The following is a 17,242-nucleotide window of genomic DNA, read 5'->3' on the forward strand; positions in this document are numbered from 1 at the left end:
GATCATATGAATATGTATGACTGAAATAATATAAATCTTTGCATGCTGTAGGTAACGGTGTGCACGATAGGTGGAGCAATCCCCCGCGTACCCAGCGCTGCAATAAAGAATGCCTGCTCTCTAAAACTCCAAACCTGAGCCTTAGAGAGTTTCTTTGACCAGGTTTTTTGGTAACAACAGAGATTCTAAAGGCATTTTAATTAACCCTTAAAATAACATTCAAAGATCTTGAGCCTATCTGCTGATCCCTTTCCCATTATTTTAGGGATGACAGCTTCAGGTTCACTGGGAAAACATTTCCCAGGTTTCTTACAAGAAAAGTAGGGGCGGAGTGCAAAAGGGCAGAGCTAATAAATAATATTTTACGAGAAGCCTCATAAAATGCCTTCTTTTAACTCCTGTTTGCTCCCTGTCTAGGTCTGTTATTCTCAGAATTACTAACCAAAGTATGAGGGTGGTTACCACAGCGTTTAGATGTTTTGGATTTGGGAAAAGAAACCTAACAAAGTTAGTCATCCACATTCACTGAGAGATACGAAACAGCATAAGCAATACTAGAATAAGAGGGTACATAGTCATAAAACTTTTAAAGGCAGAACATGACACTTTTATTAGCAAAGAAGCTGGCTGTGGAAAGAAAATAAATACAAGGAAGGTTTTTGGTTTTGTTTTTTGCTATTTTTCCCCCAACTACAATAAAAAACATCAACCATGCCAGCAAAATCCCTGCCATTACCCTTCAAGGCCAAGCTGTGCTCCCTCAGGAAGGCTGAAGGCACCAGGCTTGTGCCATTAGCACACAATTGACTAATGAGATGAGAGTTTGAGAAACAGTCCATAGCTCTAAGCACCCTTGATGAGAACAGTAACAGGACCCAGGCATACGAGGATGAAGTGACTGGTCTTCTGAGTCACAAAATTCCTTCCCACAGTGCACTGCCAGGTAGGATTATATTTTCTGTCAAACTCCTGCGGAAGAAACCACCAGGAACTTAGTATTACTATTCAAGTGCTGTCCTTGGAGAGTAGAAGAAAGGACTTAAATGGAAGGAATTGTGAAAGAGAAGGGGAAGAACCAAAAAAGTGCATATAAGGGGTACAGAAAGGAACATAAGGACACCAGTCTGCAGAGAAAGTCTGAATGGATTATCTAGTGTCCACAGAACTGGTTTCTCTAGAACTACTTACCCACCAACATTTTTGCTTAATTTTTGAAGTCCATATAGCATTCAGTAGGAAGACATTATGAGCAAACGCTTATCTTTTTATATGAGCTGCAATATCATGCTTGACGTTGTGTTCCTCCAGAGACTGAATGACACACTCCACAACATCTTGCTGCATTTCTTTAGGCATGTCCACATTCTTGACCACGGCTGTCTGACCACCCAGGGATGTCTATATCAAACAATGAAAAGAATTTTAAGTTGCAGGAGCAGCTGCCTGCCAGGATCCCCCTGCCAAGCAGTCGCACAGGTACCGTCCTTCCCAAGGAGCTCTCGGGGCCCTGCAGCGTTTTCGCCGGGGGCGTCGGGGCACAGGCACAGCCCGCGCTCGGAGCCGCACGAACGAACGCCGGCTGCCCCGGCCCGGAGCGACACAAGCCCCGCCGGCCGCCGCCGCCGCCCTCCCAGCCCCTCCCCAGCTCGGCAGCCCCGGGAGAGGGCGCAGCCGCTCCGGCGCCCGGCCCCGCCGGCCTCCCCGTCCCGGGACAGGCGGACGAAGCCCGGCAGCCTCCGCCAAGGGCTCGGAGCCCCGCGCGGCCACAGGGGAGGCTCCCGCCTGCAGCCCCCGGGGAGGCGGCCGCTCTTCCAGGGCACGGGGGAGCCGCCGGGACACGCACCGCACCGCTGTCGGCAGCGCTGGCTGCCCAGGCTCAGCCTTCCCGGTACCTGGGTGGGACCCGGCCCCTCCCGGGAGCCGCGCTGTCCCAAGGCCGCCTCACGGGGCCCCACCCGGCCCTCACAAAGCTCCCCTCACAACGCTCCCCTCACGCACCCGGCGACGCCTCCGCCCCTCACCGTTTCGCAGGCGCCGCGGGACCGGGCGGACACGGAAGCAGCTCCCCTCGCGCTCCGCCGGTTTAACCGACCCGCGCGCGCCGCGGCCACCTCAGAGCGCCCCAACCCCGCCCCCTCCGCACCGCCCGCCAGCCATTGGTCACCGCTACCGCCCGCCCCGGGCGCTCATTGGCCAGCACCGGGCCCCGCTTGCGGGTGATGTTCCCTTTCAGACCAGCGTGCCTCCCGCCCGCAGCCGCCCAGGGGAAGGCGCGCTGGCTGAGCCGCCCCCCCCGCCCGCGGTGAGCAACCGGGGACACCGCGGGAGAGCTGCTGCTGCCCGAACGCGTTCTGAAACTGTTGTAATACTGAGGACACTGCAAGTGAGGAGGAAGGAGCCCGCCCCCCGGCGCACTCTGGCAGATGGATTTACTGTAAAACCAGATTTACTGGCCGAGCGGTCCCCCTTACCTCCCACCGCACAAATTGCTGCGAGTGGGAAGCAGCTGCTGAGCCTCTTCTCGATAAGGAAGCTGCTCTCAGCAGGGACTCTGGTTACTGAAAACACACGCAGGGCACTGAGCTTACCTTCAAGGCTCCACACATCTACCAGCGCAGTCCTAGCCATCGGACAAACGGACTGCCTTTGACCCAGGCCAAGGGCTTGCGGTAACTCCTCTTCGTTACCTACTTCCCCTAACCACAGGGCTCCTCTGTGCGGCTCTGGGTTACAGACTTACTCGCGTGTGTAGCTCAGCATTCAGATACTCTGGATTCGGGAAGAGGTTTCTTTGAAAGGTGGTTGTTCACAGGGAAATGAGGAGGACAAGCAACGTTAGGGAAAAAGAGAAACCAGCCATAAAGCTCTTAAAGATGGAATACACATACCACTTTTATTAGCAAAGAAGTCGACTTTGGAAAGAAAACAAATACAAGGCTTCCCCCCCCAAACACAACAAAAACACCAGCCACTCCAGAGAAATCCCTGATATTACCCCTGAAGACCAAGGTCTGCCTCCTCAGGAAGGCTGAAGGCACTAAGCTGCTGCCATTAAGTGTGCAGTCCTGTAAGCGTGAGCAACTTTGAACTATGATCCATAGCTCTAACCAGCTTTAAACAGAAGAATATTTCCTCCAAGCACAAGGAACAAGGTGAAGTGCTTGGTCTCATGAGACACATAGCTGCCAAATTTCCTTCCTACAATGCAGTGCCAAGTGGGACTATATTTCTTCTCAAACTCCTGCAGAAGAGATCACTAGGAACTTAGTATTACCACAGTTCTCACCCAAAAGTTGACTACAGATTTTTTTGTCATTAATGTGTCTCTTCTTAACAAGTATCACTTTTTGAAAAGGCAATTAAGAATCAGGATATGCTTTTAAGGACTGTGTTACCTCTTATACCTCACCTGCTGCTTAGACACCAAAAAAAAAGCCCACAGCATTTCCTAGCTGAGCAGGAATAAGCCCAGGGACTGCAATTCCCCCCCTAAAGTCATACCATGTTCTCAAACTATACCACTGAACTATCCATGTTCTTCCATCATACTTGGAAGCCTACCACGTTTCAAAAAACAAGATACACAGCTCTAACTAAAAGCAGAACATTCCAGTCAGTCATTATAAATTGTTATATCCAAATAGCTCTCAAATGAGGGAACTTTCCATGAGAACATGCAAGCATTTCTGATCAACCCTGGATAAATTATCTCCTCACCACAATTTCTTAGGTTCCAATCAGAAGCCTGCAGGAAAATATGATGAGCTCAAACCCTCTGCTCTCCAATAACAGAATGTTCTTACAAATGGAAAAAATAAACCTGCTTATATGTCTGTTAGGGTGACAGGAAAGGAAGACCTCCCCAACAGAAGCAATTGTACCACTTAGTTAAATGACTTTTCAAACAGGTCTTTCACTCAGATTTGTGTAATATTTAACCTCCACTGGCACCCTTAGATTTCTTTATTCTCCCGAGATGGCAAAGCATCAGAACTAGATCTTCTGCGCATCTGTTATTCTTCTTCATGCATAGATAAAAGCAGGTATTCTGTGGACACCAGGTAAACAGTGATCCAAGACATGGGATTTTAGTATGGTTCAGCACATAAAAGGAGGATGTGAATATAGAAGATGTGCAGAAAATTACTTTTCCCTGCAAATTTTGAACCAGCTAGCCAGTGTTTCAGAACTATTACAGAACTATGAACAGAACCTTAAGACTAATTTGAACGCAACTTAAGTCAGGGACTAGGTAAAAAAAATCATCGCCCCCAAGGAAAGTTACAGCAGGCTTCAAAGGGCTGTATTTTCTACCAGCTAATCAGTTACGCTGGTAAAAGCCAGCAGATGCTCTCCTATTCCACAACACAATGGCATAGTGAAAAACCAATTAAAAATAGAAGGTCTTGCAAAACAAAAAGTAGGAAAGGTACATGTAAGGTGTGGGAAAAGGAATATAGGGACACCAGACCACAGGAAAAGTCTAATGTATTTTGTGTTCACAGAACTTGGTTTCCCAAAAAGTGTAGCAAAATCCACCCTGCTTGACTTCTGGTGTGGATAGCATTCAACAAAAGGATATTACAATCAAACACTTACACTCTTTATAAGGGCAACAGTTTCTCTTTCAACATTATAATCCCCTATGGCCAAAATGGCACACTCCACAGCATCTTGCTGCATCTCTTCAGACATGTCTGCGTTCTTGATCACTGCCTTTCGATCACTCATGATTGCCTGTTCTGAGCAAAGAAGAGGACAACTCGAAGTTGCAGGAGCAGCTGCCTGCCAGGATCCCCCTGCCAAGCAGTCGCACAGGTACCGTCCTTCCCAAGGAGCTCTCGGGGCCCTGCAGCGTTTTCGCCGGGGGCGTCGGGGCACAGGCACAGCCCGCGCTCGGAGCCGCACGAACGAACGCCGGCTACCCCGGCCCGGAGCGACACAAGCCCCGCCGGCCGCCGCCGCCGCCGCCCTCCCAGCCCCTCCCCAGCTCGGCAGCCCCGGGAGAGGGCGCAGCCGCTCCGGCGCCCGGCCCCGCCGGCCTCCCCGTCCCTCACCCCTTGGCGGGCGCCGCGGGACCGGCCCTGTGTGGAGCGGAGCGGGCGCGCGCTCCCTCTCGGCGGCGGTTTAACCGACCCGCGCGCGCCGCGGCCGCCTCAGAGCGGCCCCAGCCCCGGCCGGGCGGGCTGACGGGAGAACCCGCCGCCGGCCGCTCCTCCCGCCCCGGCTCTCACCGCCTTCGGGCTCACACTCCCCCGCGGCGGGCGCGACCGAGGCGGATGGCAGCTGCTGTCCTTCGCTGCCGGGCGAAGGGGCGGCTCTCGTCCATGGCGGAGGTCACGCGGGCCCGCCGCTGCAGCACGAACGATGCACCGCCGGACGAGGGCTGTCCCGTAATGGCGACGAGTCGCCCACAGCAGTCGCCGGGACCCGGATGGAGCCGTTCCCGGGCGGACCCGCGGGGCACGACGGGACTCGTAGTCCTCGGTCGCCGCGGAGCACGTCGGGAGCTGTAGTCCCCCGGGACGCCGCGGGAACCCCAGCGCCGGCCCGCTCCCGGCCGCCCCTCCCCTCGCTCCCGACTCCGGCACCGAGCCTCGGCCGGCGGCAGCAAGGCCTCGGGCCGCCCGCGGCCTTCCCGGGCCAGCCCCGCACAGGGCAGCCAGACTGACCGGCGGCCTCGCCTGGGCCTGCTCACTCACCACTGCCGCCCGAAATTACAAGCTGGTGGCTCGGGGAGATCTTGTCCTTTATTTTCCAAAGCGGTTTTGCAAGAGGCAGCAGCAGAAAAAGAAACAGCTCAGACTTTGGGGCAGGACATCCGGCAAAACAAGAGGGGGGGGAAAAAAAAGTCATCAAAAAACAAATCAGAAGAATAAGGGAGGTTTGGAACAGAAAGAACTAAACACTGTCAGTATTTACATAGCACAAACAGTAATTGGGCAATACTGTAGATGGCTATAAAACTCTCAAAGGCAAAACTGCTCCAACAGCTCTACTAGCAAAGCAGCAGCCTTCTAAAAAAAAAAAAAAATACAAGGAAGACTCTTGGTATTTTTCCTTTATATATCCATCATGTAACATCATCATCTGCTATAGCAAAATCCCTGCCATTGCCCTTCAAGATCAAGGTCTACGTCCTCAGGAAGGCTGCAGTAACTAGTCAGAGGAGTCAGCACACAGTCCTGTAACCGGATGCAAGTTTCAGTAACAGTCTGTGGTTCTAACCAGACTTGAAAAGAAGAATAGCTACTTGGCCGAGGTAGAAGTAGATGAAGTGCTTGGTCTCATGGGTCACGTAGCTGCCAAAGTTCCTTCCCACGATGCAGTGCCAAGTGGGATTGTATTTCTTGTCAAACTCCTGCAAAACAGATCACTAGAAATTAAGAACTCTTCTAAACAGGTATTCACTTTCTGAGCAAGGCAATTAGAGGAAAAGCAGATGCTCTTAAGCACTAGGATTATCTTATTTACATCTTACTGTTCACCTGCTGGGTAGTCAGACAAAAAAAAAAAGAAAAAAAAAAGCCACAGTGCTTCCCATGTGAGCAGCAGTAAGTTTATAACATTCATTTTGTTCAGGGAAAGCAGTCTTTCTCTCCCCATAATTCATACCATGATCTGAAACCGTAGCCCTCGAGTAAAAGCTTCACCACTCATTCTATACCCACAGATATTAAGCCATAATTTAGACTTTATTGTTCATGAAATTTCTCTGCCACATGCTCTGTAACACCAGTACTATAAACAAATCTAAGAATTTGTTTTACATGTTTTGAACAAATCCTCTACAAATTCCCAGTAGCTGCTACAAAGAATACCTGAAAAATATTAGACTAAACACTCTCTTTTCCATTGTCATATATACTTCCCACATCTGGGGGAAGGAACCTTTCTGTGTTGTGGGCATAGCAAACCAGTACTTCTCTAGTGGAAGCAATCATTCTGCTTAGTTGAATTACTTTTTAAACAGCTCTTCCACTCAGATCAGTTTAACTTCCATTGAGGCTCTTCGATTTCTCCATTCTCCTGAGTTGACGAAGCAGGAAATATAATCAGAACTAGACCTTTCCCATGTTCAGTATTGTTAATCCTACATAAAGAACAACACAAACATTGCAAACAACAGATAATCAGGGCCACCAGGATTTTTTGTGACTTTTTTTTTTCTTTTTTGCTTCATTACTACATAAGGAGAGGTGTCGTTACAGTAGACTTGTAGAAAACTACCTTTCCTTGCAGTTTTTGACCCAGTTGGACAGAACTGTGAAGAGATCCTTAAGATTAAGTTCAATAAAATTGAAACCAAGGACTATGTAAAACAGGGTTTCTCTCAGAGGGAAACCGTAGGAGAGCTCAATAGAGGCCCTGTGTTTTATACCAGCTCATCAGTCACAGGGACAGTCAGCTGCCACTCTCTGTTCACCTGGACAATGGGACAGTGGCAGGAAAGGCTTAAGTAGAAGCCACTGCAAGAGAAAGGCAGGAGGACCTGGAAAAGTCCATGCAAAGGGTGGGGAGAGGAACATAAGGACACCAGCCAACACAGAAAGTCCAACTCGATTATCTAGTGTCTCTGGAACTTGTTGCTCTAGAGCTACTTGCCTAGCAGCATTCTCCCTGCTTGATTTTTCATGTGCACAGAGATTTCATGAGGACATTACAAGCAAACATTTACCTTCTTTATGTGAGCAGCAATGTCCTTCTCGATGTTGTACTTCTCTAAGGCTTGAGTAGCACACTCCACAGCATCTTGCTGCATCTCTTCAGACATGTCTGCATTCTTGATCACTGCCTTTCGATCACTCATGATTGCCTGTTCTGAGCAAAGAGGACAACTCGAAGTTGCAGGAGCAGCTGCCTGCCAGGATCCCCCTGCCAAGCAGTCGCACAGGTACCGTCCTTCCCAAGGAGCTCTCGGGGCCCTGCAGCGTCTTCGCCGGGGGCGTCGGGGCACAGGCACAGCCCGCGCTCGGAGCCGCACGAACGAACGCCGGCTGCCCCGGCCCGGAGCGACACAAGCCCCGCCGGCCGCCGCCGCCGCCCTCCCAGCCCCTCCCCAGCTCGGCAGCCCCGGGAGAGGGCGCAGCCGCTCCGGCGCCCGGCCCCGCCGGCCTCCCCGTCCCGGGACAGGCGGACGAAGCCCGGCAGCCTCCACCAAAGGCTCGGAGCCCCGCGCGGCCACAGGGGAGGCTCCCGCCTGCAGCCCCCGGGGAGGCGGCCGCTCTTCCAGGGCACGGGGGAGCTGCCAGCGTGCCCGGGCACCGGCTGCCCAGGCTCAGCCTTCCCGGTAGCCCGGTGGGACCCAACCCCTCTTGGGAGCTACCCCACCGCAGCGCTCAAGGCCCTCACGGCGCTCTCCTCACCGTTCAGCGGATGCCACGGGAGCGGCCCTGCGTGACACGGAGCGGGCGGGGCACAAAGGAACGCGGACACGCAACTCGCTCCGCCGGCGCGCCGGTTTAACCGACCCGCGCCCGCCGCCGTCGCCTCCAAGCGCCCCCAGCCCCGCCCCCTCCCTACTGGCCACCAGCCATTGGTCACCGCCACCACCCCCCCGAGTGCTCATTGGCCAGCATCCGGAGCTCTCGTAGCACTTTACCGCAGCAGTTTCTTTCAGACCGGCATGCCTCGCGCCTGTGCCCGTTCCCATAGCGACGGGCGGCCGCGCAGGTGCCGGCAGAACTCGGACTCGGCGGCAGCGAGGCCTCTGAGGCGGCCCCGGATCCCCCAGAGCCTCCTCCGGGTCACGGCGTGTCCGCAGCATTCTGCTTGCGGGTATGCCTGGGCTGGTTGCTTTCAAGCGGTGTGCAGCCTCTGCTCGGCCTTCCCCTTTCTTTCCTTAGAAAGAGCTGCCTGAGCGTGGCTGGTTGCTGGCGCCTGTCCAGCGGCCTGTGACTACAGCGTGAGAGAGGCTCTCCCGGTCGCTTCTCTGGTAGCTAAAGATCGTCTCTCCCTATAGCTGAAGCAGACAAAACATAACCCCAAACAAAACCAGAAACATATGTGATGCTTTGCAAGGCATCCTGCAGCAAAGAACATAGAGGGGGAAAAAAAAAATCAACATTTTATGTTTTGCTTAATTCTGCAGGTAAGGTTTAGGAAAATCATGGTAGGGTCTGACGATGGCGCTAATATGTCCCAACATGCAAAGATCTTGGCAAGGGAGGGCTACTCGTACTGGGGCAGTGCAGTCTCTGGTCTGATTTTTTAAGTGTGATGTAATCTTTCCTGAGAAAGGGTTAAGTAACTTTTTATCTACAAAGCTGACCATTTCTGAATGATTCAAAATAATGTGACAAGCAGGGCAGCTTTTGCAAAATAACAGCAGAAAAGGTGCCTAATCTGTACTCATGTTCCTAACAGGCAACGTTTCAGTCCTCCCCTCGGTTCTTCAGAACCTACAAACCAACCCTCCCCCCTACTCCCCGTGAGGTTTTACTTTAGCCAGGAAACTGCAAAATTAAAAATCCAAAGAGGTTAGAGAAATTTATTTGCAGAATTACTCAAATATGCTGCGCGGGGCGTGTCGGTTTTTTTTCCCTGTCACGTCTATTCTACCAGGACAGATTCAGCTGCGCACACAAGCAGCCGGTAGCACCGCGATGTTCGGCGGCTGTTTCAGGCCAGAACTTACGTCCCCCTCAGGCTGTGGAGAAGCCGGTACACCCTGGGTATAAATACCGCCTATGGGGCGCGGAACCCGAGCACGGAGCCCGGCCCCAGCCCGCCCCGCCTGGGCCGTTCCCGTCCCGGCGGGCCGCCTCCCGCCCCCGCGGGGCCGGCCGTGGCCGCGCCTCCCGCCGGTATTGCGGAGGTCGTGCCCTTACAAAATGGCGGCGGCGGCGGGGCTCTGCCCGTACCGGGCGCTGCTCGCCCGCCGTGGCGGGGCTCTGCGGGCTCTCTGCGGCTCCGTGCGGGGTCTCGCCGCGGGGCCGGAGACGCACTTCGGCTTCCAGACCGTGACGGAGGCGGAGAGGAGGGAGAAAAGTGAGGGCGGCGGCGGCGGGGTGCGCTGGGGAGCCGGGCGGAGCCCCGGGGGAGGGCGGGCTGGAACCTAACGGGGCAGCCGGCGCGCATCGGCTGAGGGGGCGCTGGGGTCGTGTTTGGAGCTGGGCCGTTGGTTTGAGACGTTACCGGGAGTCTCGGTGAATAGTATCGGTGGTATGCCTGCTTGATTCTTCCCCTGGGTTCCGGAAGGGTTGCGGGAAGAGGCTGTGTTTCTCCAGAGAGACGTTTGTCAGGCGACAGGCTCAGTAAGATGCGATCACTTTTTTTGAGTTTTCAGGTGGCTTTTCAGTTCCATGTCATGACAGACCTCCACGAGGCAGTAAGAGACACATTTTACCTCCACAGGAGCATTTTTAAGTAAATTGCATCTCATTCTTGTGTCTTTTCTTTGCAGTTTATCACGTCTTTGAAAATGTGGCCAAGAAATATGATGTAATGAATGATTCAATGACTTTAGGGATTCATCGACTGTGGAAGGATATCCTCTTGCATAAAATGAACCCTTCTCCTGGAACACTTCTTCTTGATGTTGCTGGAGGAACAGGTAAATAATTTTGGTGAGTTCCACATGACAATGCTGCAGTTTTTGAACTGTTTGAGTCTGCTCAGACTCAAGTTGCCTAGCTTTTTTTTTTTTTTCCTTCCCTCAGTTCCCTGTCTTTAAAACTAGCGCAGCATCTACTTGATTTTCAAAGAGAAGGGTTGAGAGCTAACTTCTTTGCATTTTGAAATATCTTGCTCTAAGGCTCTGAAAGTTGTTATAGTACTGCCCTGATATGTTATGGAAAACTGTTTCCATTTGTAGGAAGTCATAGACTGTGTGTTTCTGATATGTTACCTTTATATATATTTTTAGATAGATATATGCACACACATTCCCTCTCTCTCTATACTGTGTGTGGGTTTTATTTTTATAGCCTTATGTTCCAATTTCCTGGAGTCAGAAAACATTCTAAAACGTGTATGTATCTTTTAAAACATGCAGGTGACATAGCCTTTCGATTTATTAATTACGTTCGCTCTGCACGAGAACGCCAGCTCCAGCAGAAGCTTAAGCACCATCAGAATTTATCGTGGCAGGAAATTTCTGAGAGTTACCAGGAAGACAAATTTAAGTCACTAGGGGATTCCCAAGTGGTGGTCTGTGACATTAACAAAGAAATGTTAAAAGTTGGGAAGGAGAAAGCACAGCATCTTGGCTACTCCGAAGGTAAGTCATGCATTGTACCACTTCAGTAGTATGCCTGATAGCAAGAATTTGACTTATGATAGTCATCAGGTAATCACCACTTCAGGATTACAATATACATTATATAGCCATGGTCTATACTATAGTTCTGCTTGCATATTTGCCAGTGTTGAGTTACTTTTTCAGTGAGCATATATGTAGTATGTTGTTAAGATGTACAGTGATCCCCTTGAATAATACTTGAACTTTCAGAAATATATATGTGGCAATGTCCATAAGGTCTGATACCCAGCTATCCATCAAAATTGGTCAAATAATCTAAACCTGCTGTTTCTATCTGTGCAAATGAATCTGATTTTACTAAGGCAGATAATGCAAAAGAGCTCAGCCCTAGAATGATTACACTGAAGATCTTATAATGCGTATTTTAAGAATCAAGGCAGTAAATAAAAAATACAAGAACTAAAGTATATTGTGAACCTATGAAACTTTCCACAGTTAGAGCATATGCTGATAGTACTCGAGAAACTGAATTATATTAAGTGTTAGTTTGCAGGTCAATGGATTAATTCACTGATATCTAGAATTTATTGGGGACTACGTCAATCCTGATTGAAAAGCCTGATTTTTAAGAAGTAAGACATAGAGAAAGAAGTCCTGCTTGTGGCTCAGCGTCTGTATGATAGTTGTTTATCCTCTCTTAGTTTATAGATATTTGGCAAATATTTTAGCAATGTAAAGTATACCAGAAAGTTCCCAAACTTTGTTTGCCTGGGTACCACCATTAGGAATGCCCTGGGCAGCCTCTGTGTGTGTTACAAGATCTGCATGTCCTTTCACTGCACACTGCTCCCACACCCCTGTTGGGACTCCCATCACAGCTGAAGCCAGTGAACCATCTAGCATATACCGCTCGCAGACAGCTCCTGGAACTACGGGTGTGTGTATCTGTGAGAAGATGGGGCCTTGCAAGAATGGTCCTCCAAGCAGGTACAAGTGAATTTCCTGCCTGCAGATTGTGTAGGCTGAAGGACGTATGGAACAGCTCAGTAGCACAAAGGGGCTGAAAGAGAAGCTGCTGGCATAGGTTCTTTCAGCTGCTCTTGCTCCCTGCTGGTGGGTTACCCCAATCCATTGCCTGCCTGCCTCTCCCTTTTATTTAAAAAATGAAATGATTGTGAAAGCATTGGTTCTTCCAGCTCTGGCAGATTGCTTGTATCGTGCTTTTCTGAGCAGCTTGCCAGCCTGTCCAGAGCTGTTTCTATGCATCCTAGTTTAGGAACACCTGAACTGTATCAACATTGTAAGTATAAAAGCTTTGCAACCATAGCTTAGGACCTGAAATAAAGCTTGATGCTGCCTGCCAGCTACTATAAATAAAGCATTTTGTTTAATTGGGTGCGCTTTTTAGGTGTTTTTGTGACTTACCAAATTATCAAAATGAGTATTATATTTTTTAACTTTCTTCCCTGTACCTCATAGCTGTAGAAGCCCAGCTGTCTTATTGTTGCCTGGGTTGCTTTATGCCCCACTGTGCCGCAATTCTGACTTCTTATTCTTTTTCACTCTCTTGTTCAGCATATATCCATTTAATATGTCCTACCTTCTGTTTGTTGTAGTAATCTCATTTCTGAGCTTGTTTATCTGTTGATTGTCTGAGGACTACTTTTTTTTTTCTTCCATAAAATTGTAAGGGGCAGTTTTCTTTTACTGTGTTCCTATGTACATTCACCAATATTGGGGGCTGTGCATGCCGAAAAGAAACATGTGTTACACAATTGCTGATTGTGCATTTTGGCTAGCCAGGAGGGGTAGGCTGCGCTGCAGGTGCCCCAGTTCCTCTTGTTGGACGCTCACAACCCCTTTTATGTATCCACTTAAAAACTCCTGGCCTGTGATTTTACCAAAGTGTATTCTGAAGTGCAGTTTTCCTGTTGCTCAAAAGCTTTTGATGCTCACTTCTTAGGTGTCTTTTCAAACTGTCTACGTTTAAATAACACTTATAATTGCTGTTTTAATAATGTTATGTGCTGCTTTGCATACGATACTTTCTACAACTATGAATACATATATTTTGTAAAAATGAAATCTGAATGTCTCCTGGCAACAACTGTTTTCTCCTGTGTTTTGTCCTCTTCCATGTCACTTTCTAGCATACTGCTCTTTGAAACTACTGATCTCTCTTGCAGAAGACTCCTGCGTTTTTCTGTTAGTTTTTTATTTTGTGTTTGAGTCACCAAAACCAGTGACTTTAAGAACTATTAATTCTAAATTGAGCAGTCTTATTTCTGGTACAAATAACCTGGACATCTGTGCGCCACAGATAGACATGGCCTTGATTCACTGGATTTTTAGGAAGCAACACAGCTGCAACAGGATCACATACTGATAGTGCTGATGGAGGGAGTGTGGCTTTTCATGTTCCTCAATCTGTGGACACTTTCCAGCAAAATGTTTTAAGTGTTTTCACCATTGTTGCATGGCAAGACTTTAATCACTGTTTATAGTTATTCTTTGAGCAGAGATTTTTTTTTTTTTTCCAACTTTGCTACAAACAAATGGCAGCCAGTGTCTGGAAAGCTAGTTGCTTTCCACTGCGATGCAAGATTTGGGTGAAATCTTTTTGGCAGGCTACGGCACTGTGAACACAACGTGTGTATATGCAGAAGAATGTTTTGGCTGATCTGTAACATTAACTACTTTGCTTGAAAGACAGCTGTATAGTACAGGGCCTTGAAAGCTTTCTGAGTATAGACCAAGGTGCCTTTCCTCCAACAAAAATGCAAAATTGAAATATTAGTTTAAAATACTACTTTATTCCAGAAGGAAATTATTATTAATAGAGAAGTTCTAGTCTTTCTGGAGCAGTCTGAGTTATATAAGGTCTGTTCAATACTGTATCCTTGGCTTTTACTACAGGTTTGTCCTGGGTGCTTGGGGATGCTGAAGAGTTGCCCTTTGATGATGATAAGTTTGATGTTTACACAATTGCCTTTGGAATCCGAAATGTAACTCGTATTGATTTGGTAAGTTGCTATAGTGTATCCTGATGTGGGGTCCTTATGATTCACCTAAGGTTTTTTTTATTCTAGCAGAAGAAGCAAAGGAAGAATTCCTTTGGATAAAGGAACATCTTTATCTACTCCTGAAGCATTTTAAATAAGTGGCATGTAGTGTGCAACTTGTTTGAATGAAGAATGCAATTAAATTCCCCACCTTTTGTCATAAACAGTTAGATTTATACTAGTTGCACCCAATCCTTCCAGCTTGGCAAGCCACACAATCTCTTCTGAAGGCAAAAAGGGCTGAATGCTGAAGTCATCCCCCACCTTCTCCTGACCTATGGTGTTACTGGATCTACACATGCACAGTGCAGTCAGTCTGCGTGTCTCAAATCTTCCTGAAGCACCTGATCTATATTCCACGCACAGTGGGTCCAGTGCTTCCTGCCCCATTCTGTTTGCCTGGCTGAGACAGCAGAGCTCCCAAAGCAGAGAGTGGGAACCAGCTGGCTGCTGGCACCGCTGCCATTGAACTAACCTGTTCAGCCCACTTCTGCTCAGTGTCTTTACACTGGTTGGTAGTAGTTTCCCATGAAGAATGAGTATGATTTTAATTAGGGTAAGTAGTACCCTTTGTTCTGAACAGTATCTGTCCTTCCAGAATGACTAGCTGTCTTGGAGGTGAAGATAAGTTAGATCACCTGTCTAGCTGGACTAGTTGTCTGTGTTTTGGAGGAGTGTGTTACAACTTGGCAATGCTCCTTCTATGGAAGGTGTAGCATTTGAATCCAAACCACCTTGAACTGTATGCCTTTGAACATGTCTTAATGTGGATGGCTTTTCACGATGCTTCGCCTACACCCTTCTGAAGCACAGGCTTTTTGCCTTCATGGATACAGCAGTCTGGTAGAATAGCTCCCTGGAGACCTGCCACAAAACACAGACAAGCCTCCAATTCTTTTATAGAGCTCCTGCCTGTGTATGCGTACTGTTTATATTTTATCCCTTAGGAACATGACAGTTGAAGCCAAGCAGATGTATTCAAGAACCTCTGCAGGTTGTACAACTCTGCTGTGCTCTTGTATGAAAAAAAAATACAGCTGTAAACAGAATTTTGTCTTGGTGGTTCTTCTTAAGTATTTTATTTTGGATATAGGATGGAATTTTCAAAGTAGCCAAAGATTTTCTTCCTTTATCCTTTCCTTCCTCCCTCTTCTTATGCATGGCTTATCCAAAACCCAGTATAATTTCTTCTTTGATCCTTTGGGTGTGCCTCACAGTTGAGTAAATATTTTTTTATTTCTTTACAAAAAAAACAACCTATCATGCCCTCTTTTCATTTTCCGCTTCTTGTAGCTGAGTCACCTTCTCCCTTTTGGGTTTGGTCTGTAATTACAAGAGCTCTGCTGGCAAGCATTCATCAGGGAAAAACAAGAAAAACTGCAAACCTGACATCATAGTTTCAACATAAAGCCTGGTATAAATCTATTTATGTAACAGCAAGAGTGTTTGTGGTTTGGTTTTGTGGTGTGTTTGGGGTTTTTTTTTTACTTGTTTTGGGATGCTTCTCCACAAGTAAATATTGGGGATTGCCAGTCAGGATTCTGTTTACTCCCCTCAGTTCATCACTGTGTTGCCGTCATATGGCATGATCATAGGCAGGTGCTGTTCTACAGCAACGAACTTATCTCATCTGCTTTGTCTCAGGCACTGCAGGAGGCCTATCGTGTGCTGAAACCAGGAGGAAGATTCCTCTGCCTTGAATTTAGTCACGTCAGCAACCCTCTTCTTTCCAGGTAGGAACATGGTGACACTTCATGCAGTGTCACAAGGCTTTCTTATTTGTACTCAGCCAGAATAAGAGATGGAGGAACTTTGAGGCCACCTCGTTGTGCACTTTTAAAAACAGATACAGACTCCATATAGCATAGTGGTACAGAGATCAACTTGTGTTGGAGAGGGTTGGTTTTAAACTTGTTTGTATTAATCTGCATTTGCTGTCTGTCTGTGCAGGCTCTATGATCTATACAGTTTCCAGGTTATCCCTGTTCTGGGTGAGGTTATCGCTGGTGACTGGAAGTCTTACCAGTATCTCGTGGAGAGCATCCGACGTTTCCCCCCTCAGGTAAGACAGTATTTCTCTGAATTCACTAATACACAACACGGTCCCAGTGTAATCTTGCAGGCTGCTGGCTTATAGGCCTTCAGGTTGTTATAATTATGGAACTATTATTTTTCAGGAGGAGTTGAAGGCAATGATAGAAGATGCAGGCTTTTTTAAAGTGGATTATCAGAATTTAAACTCAGGCATTGTTGCCATTCACTCAGGTTTCAAACTGTGAGTCTACTATGTAGCAAAACACAGGAAGTGTAATTTTCCTGAGGAATATGAAAGCTGTGGAATTTTAACACCATCAAGCTTGAAGAGGAGTTTTAAGAACTTTGTGCAGTCAGACCCAGAAGAACGTCAGCTGCCTTTTCTCCCCCAAGAAACTTGCAGATGGAGTGACTCCTGTGGTGTTTCTTACACTTGCATTTCCCTTCAAGTACAGCATAAAGGACATGGCCAAAACTCAGCAATGCTAACAGATGAAGCAACTTCAGTTACCAGTGGTGTGGATACAGAAATAGACTGAGTAGCCTTTGAATAAGATGCCTCCTGTTTTTTTTACTAAGCTTCAGGGAGGGTATCATACCAGTGAGAAGTAACTTGGATTTATTACATTTTTATTAAGCTGTCATTATCTTTGTCATGTGGACTTTAAGGGATTTTTTCCCATGATTCCTTTACATCTTTCAAAGGCAAATGGAAGGCTTGTGAAATAAAACAGCTCTGTGACAACTTTTTTCACTTAAGTTAATATTTTAACCTTTAGAAAGGAAACCTTATAAGAAAGGAATTTTTTTCTGAAGAGTGACCACATACCTATATTCTGGGATGAGATTACATGTTTTCACCTCCATACAAAATCATTTTGTCAAAGCTAGATGCATAACCTCTACATAAAAATACTGTGCATTTCCTTCTGTTCTTTAAACA

The 17,242-nt window shown here is 48.0% G+C and overlaps 3 protein-coding genes and 1 long non-coding RNA gene across 6 annotated transcripts; 1 reads left to right on the plus strand and 3 right to left on the minus strand.

Moving 5' to 3' along the window:
• Positions 1–578: 578 nt before the first annotated feature.
• LOC104312882 (uncharacterized) lies at positions 579–2,139 on the minus strand. Of its 2 annotated transcripts, none has more exons than XR_011326690.1 (3): positions 2,022–2,139; positions 1,189–1,398; positions 579–969 (listed from the first exon to the last, which is right to left on the minus strand). It is a non-coding gene; the product is annotated as an uncharacterized lncRNA (long non-coding RNA). The 2 variants fall into 2 exon arrangements; XR_011326691.1 differs by lacking the exon at positions 2,022–2,139 and adding an exon at positions 1,844–1,988.
• An 803-nt stretch (positions 2,140–2,942) lies between these two features.
• LOC138687493 (dynein light chain 2, cytoplasmic-like) lies at positions 2,943–5,610 on the minus strand. Its single transcript, XM_069795249.1, has 3 exons — positions 5,058–5,610; positions 4,600–4,742; positions 2,943–3,241 (listed from the first exon to the last, which is right to left on the minus strand). Exons 2-3 carry the CDS (start codon positions 4,729–4,731, stop codon positions 3,104–3,106), a joined length of 270 nt encoding a protein of 89 aa, XP_069651350.1. The 5' UTR covers positions 4,732–4,742; positions 5,058–5,610; the 3' UTR covers positions 2,943–3,103.
• Positions 5,611–5,732: 122 nt separating this feature from the next.
• On the minus strand, positions 5,733–8,524 carry LOC104321117 (dynein light chain 1, cytoplasmic-like). Of its 2 annotated transcripts, none has more exons than XM_069795245.1 (3): positions 8,367–8,524; positions 7,679–7,821; positions 5,733–6,361 (listed from the first exon to the last, which is right to left on the minus strand). In XM_069795245.1, exons 2-3 carry the CDS (start codon positions 7,808–7,810, stop codon positions 6,224–6,226), a joined length of 270 nt encoding a protein of 89 aa, XP_069651346.1. In that variant the 5' UTR covers positions 7,811–7,821; positions 8,367–8,524; the 3' UTR covers positions 5,733–6,223. The 2 variants fall into 2 exon arrangements, with proteins under 2 accessions (XP_069651346.1, XP_069651347.1); XM_069795246.1 differs by having other exon boundaries at positions 7,679–7,816; positions 8,367–8,518.
• A 1,150-nt stretch (positions 8,525–9,674) lies between these two features.
• On the plus strand, positions 9,675–17,044 carry COQ5 (coenzyme Q5, methyltransferase). The gene is made up of 7 exons (XM_069795240.1): positions 9,675–9,990; positions 10,406–10,555; positions 10,997–11,221; positions 14,120–14,226; positions 15,910–15,998; positions 16,216–16,327; positions 16,443–17,044. The coding sequence occupies exons 1-7, from the start codon at positions 9,690–9,692 to the stop codon at positions 16,542–16,544; spliced, it is 1,086 nt and encodes a 361-aa protein (XP_069651341.1). The 5' UTR covers positions 9,675–9,689; the 3' UTR covers positions 16,545–17,044.
• The last annotated feature ends 198 nt before the right edge of the window (positions 17,045–17,242 follow it).

This window comes from Haliaeetus albicilla, chromosome 10 (assembly GCF_947461875.1).
Source record: "Haliaeetus albicilla chromosome 10, bHalAlb1.1, whole genome shotgun sequence".
NCBI classification, from domain to species: Eukaryota; Metazoa; Chordata; class Aves; order Accipitriformes; family Accipitridae; genus Haliaeetus; species Haliaeetus albicilla.

What these genes read in the sequence shown, in the direction of transcription:
- COQ5 (XM_069795240.1), top strand. Translation starts at nt 9,690, where the DNA reads ATGGGGCGCGGAACCCGAGCACGGAGCCCGGCCCCAGCCCGCCCCGCC. An exon ending in TGATGTTGCTGGAGGAACAG is followed by an intron (nt 10,556 to 10,996) that starts GTAAATAATTTT and finishes TAAAACATGCAG; the next exon opens with GTGACATAGCCTTTCGATTT. An exon ending in TCCGACGTTTCCCCCCTCAG is followed by an intron (nt 16,328 to 16,442) that starts GTAAGACAGTAT and finishes ATTATTTTTCAG; the next exon opens with GAGGAGTTGAAGGCAATGAT.
- LOC104321117 (XM_069795245.1), bottom strand. Translation starts at nt 7,810, where the DNA reads ATGAGTGATCGAAAGGCAGTGATCAAGAATGCAGACATGTCTGAAGAG. An exon ending in TTGCTGCTCACATAAAGAAG is followed by an intron (nt 6,362 to 7,678) that starts GTAAATGTTTGC and finishes TCTGTTTTGCAG; the next exon opens with GAGTTTGACAAGAAATACAA.
- LOC138687493 (XM_069795249.1), bottom strand. Translation starts at nt 4,731, where the DNA reads ATGAGTGATCGAAAGGCAGTGATCAAGAACGCAGACATGTCTGAAGAG. An exon ending in CTGTTGCCCTTATAAAGAGT is followed by an intron (nt 3,242 to 4,599) that starts GTAAGTGTTTGA and finishes TCTCTTCTGCAG; the next exon opens with GAGTTTGAGAAGAAATATAG.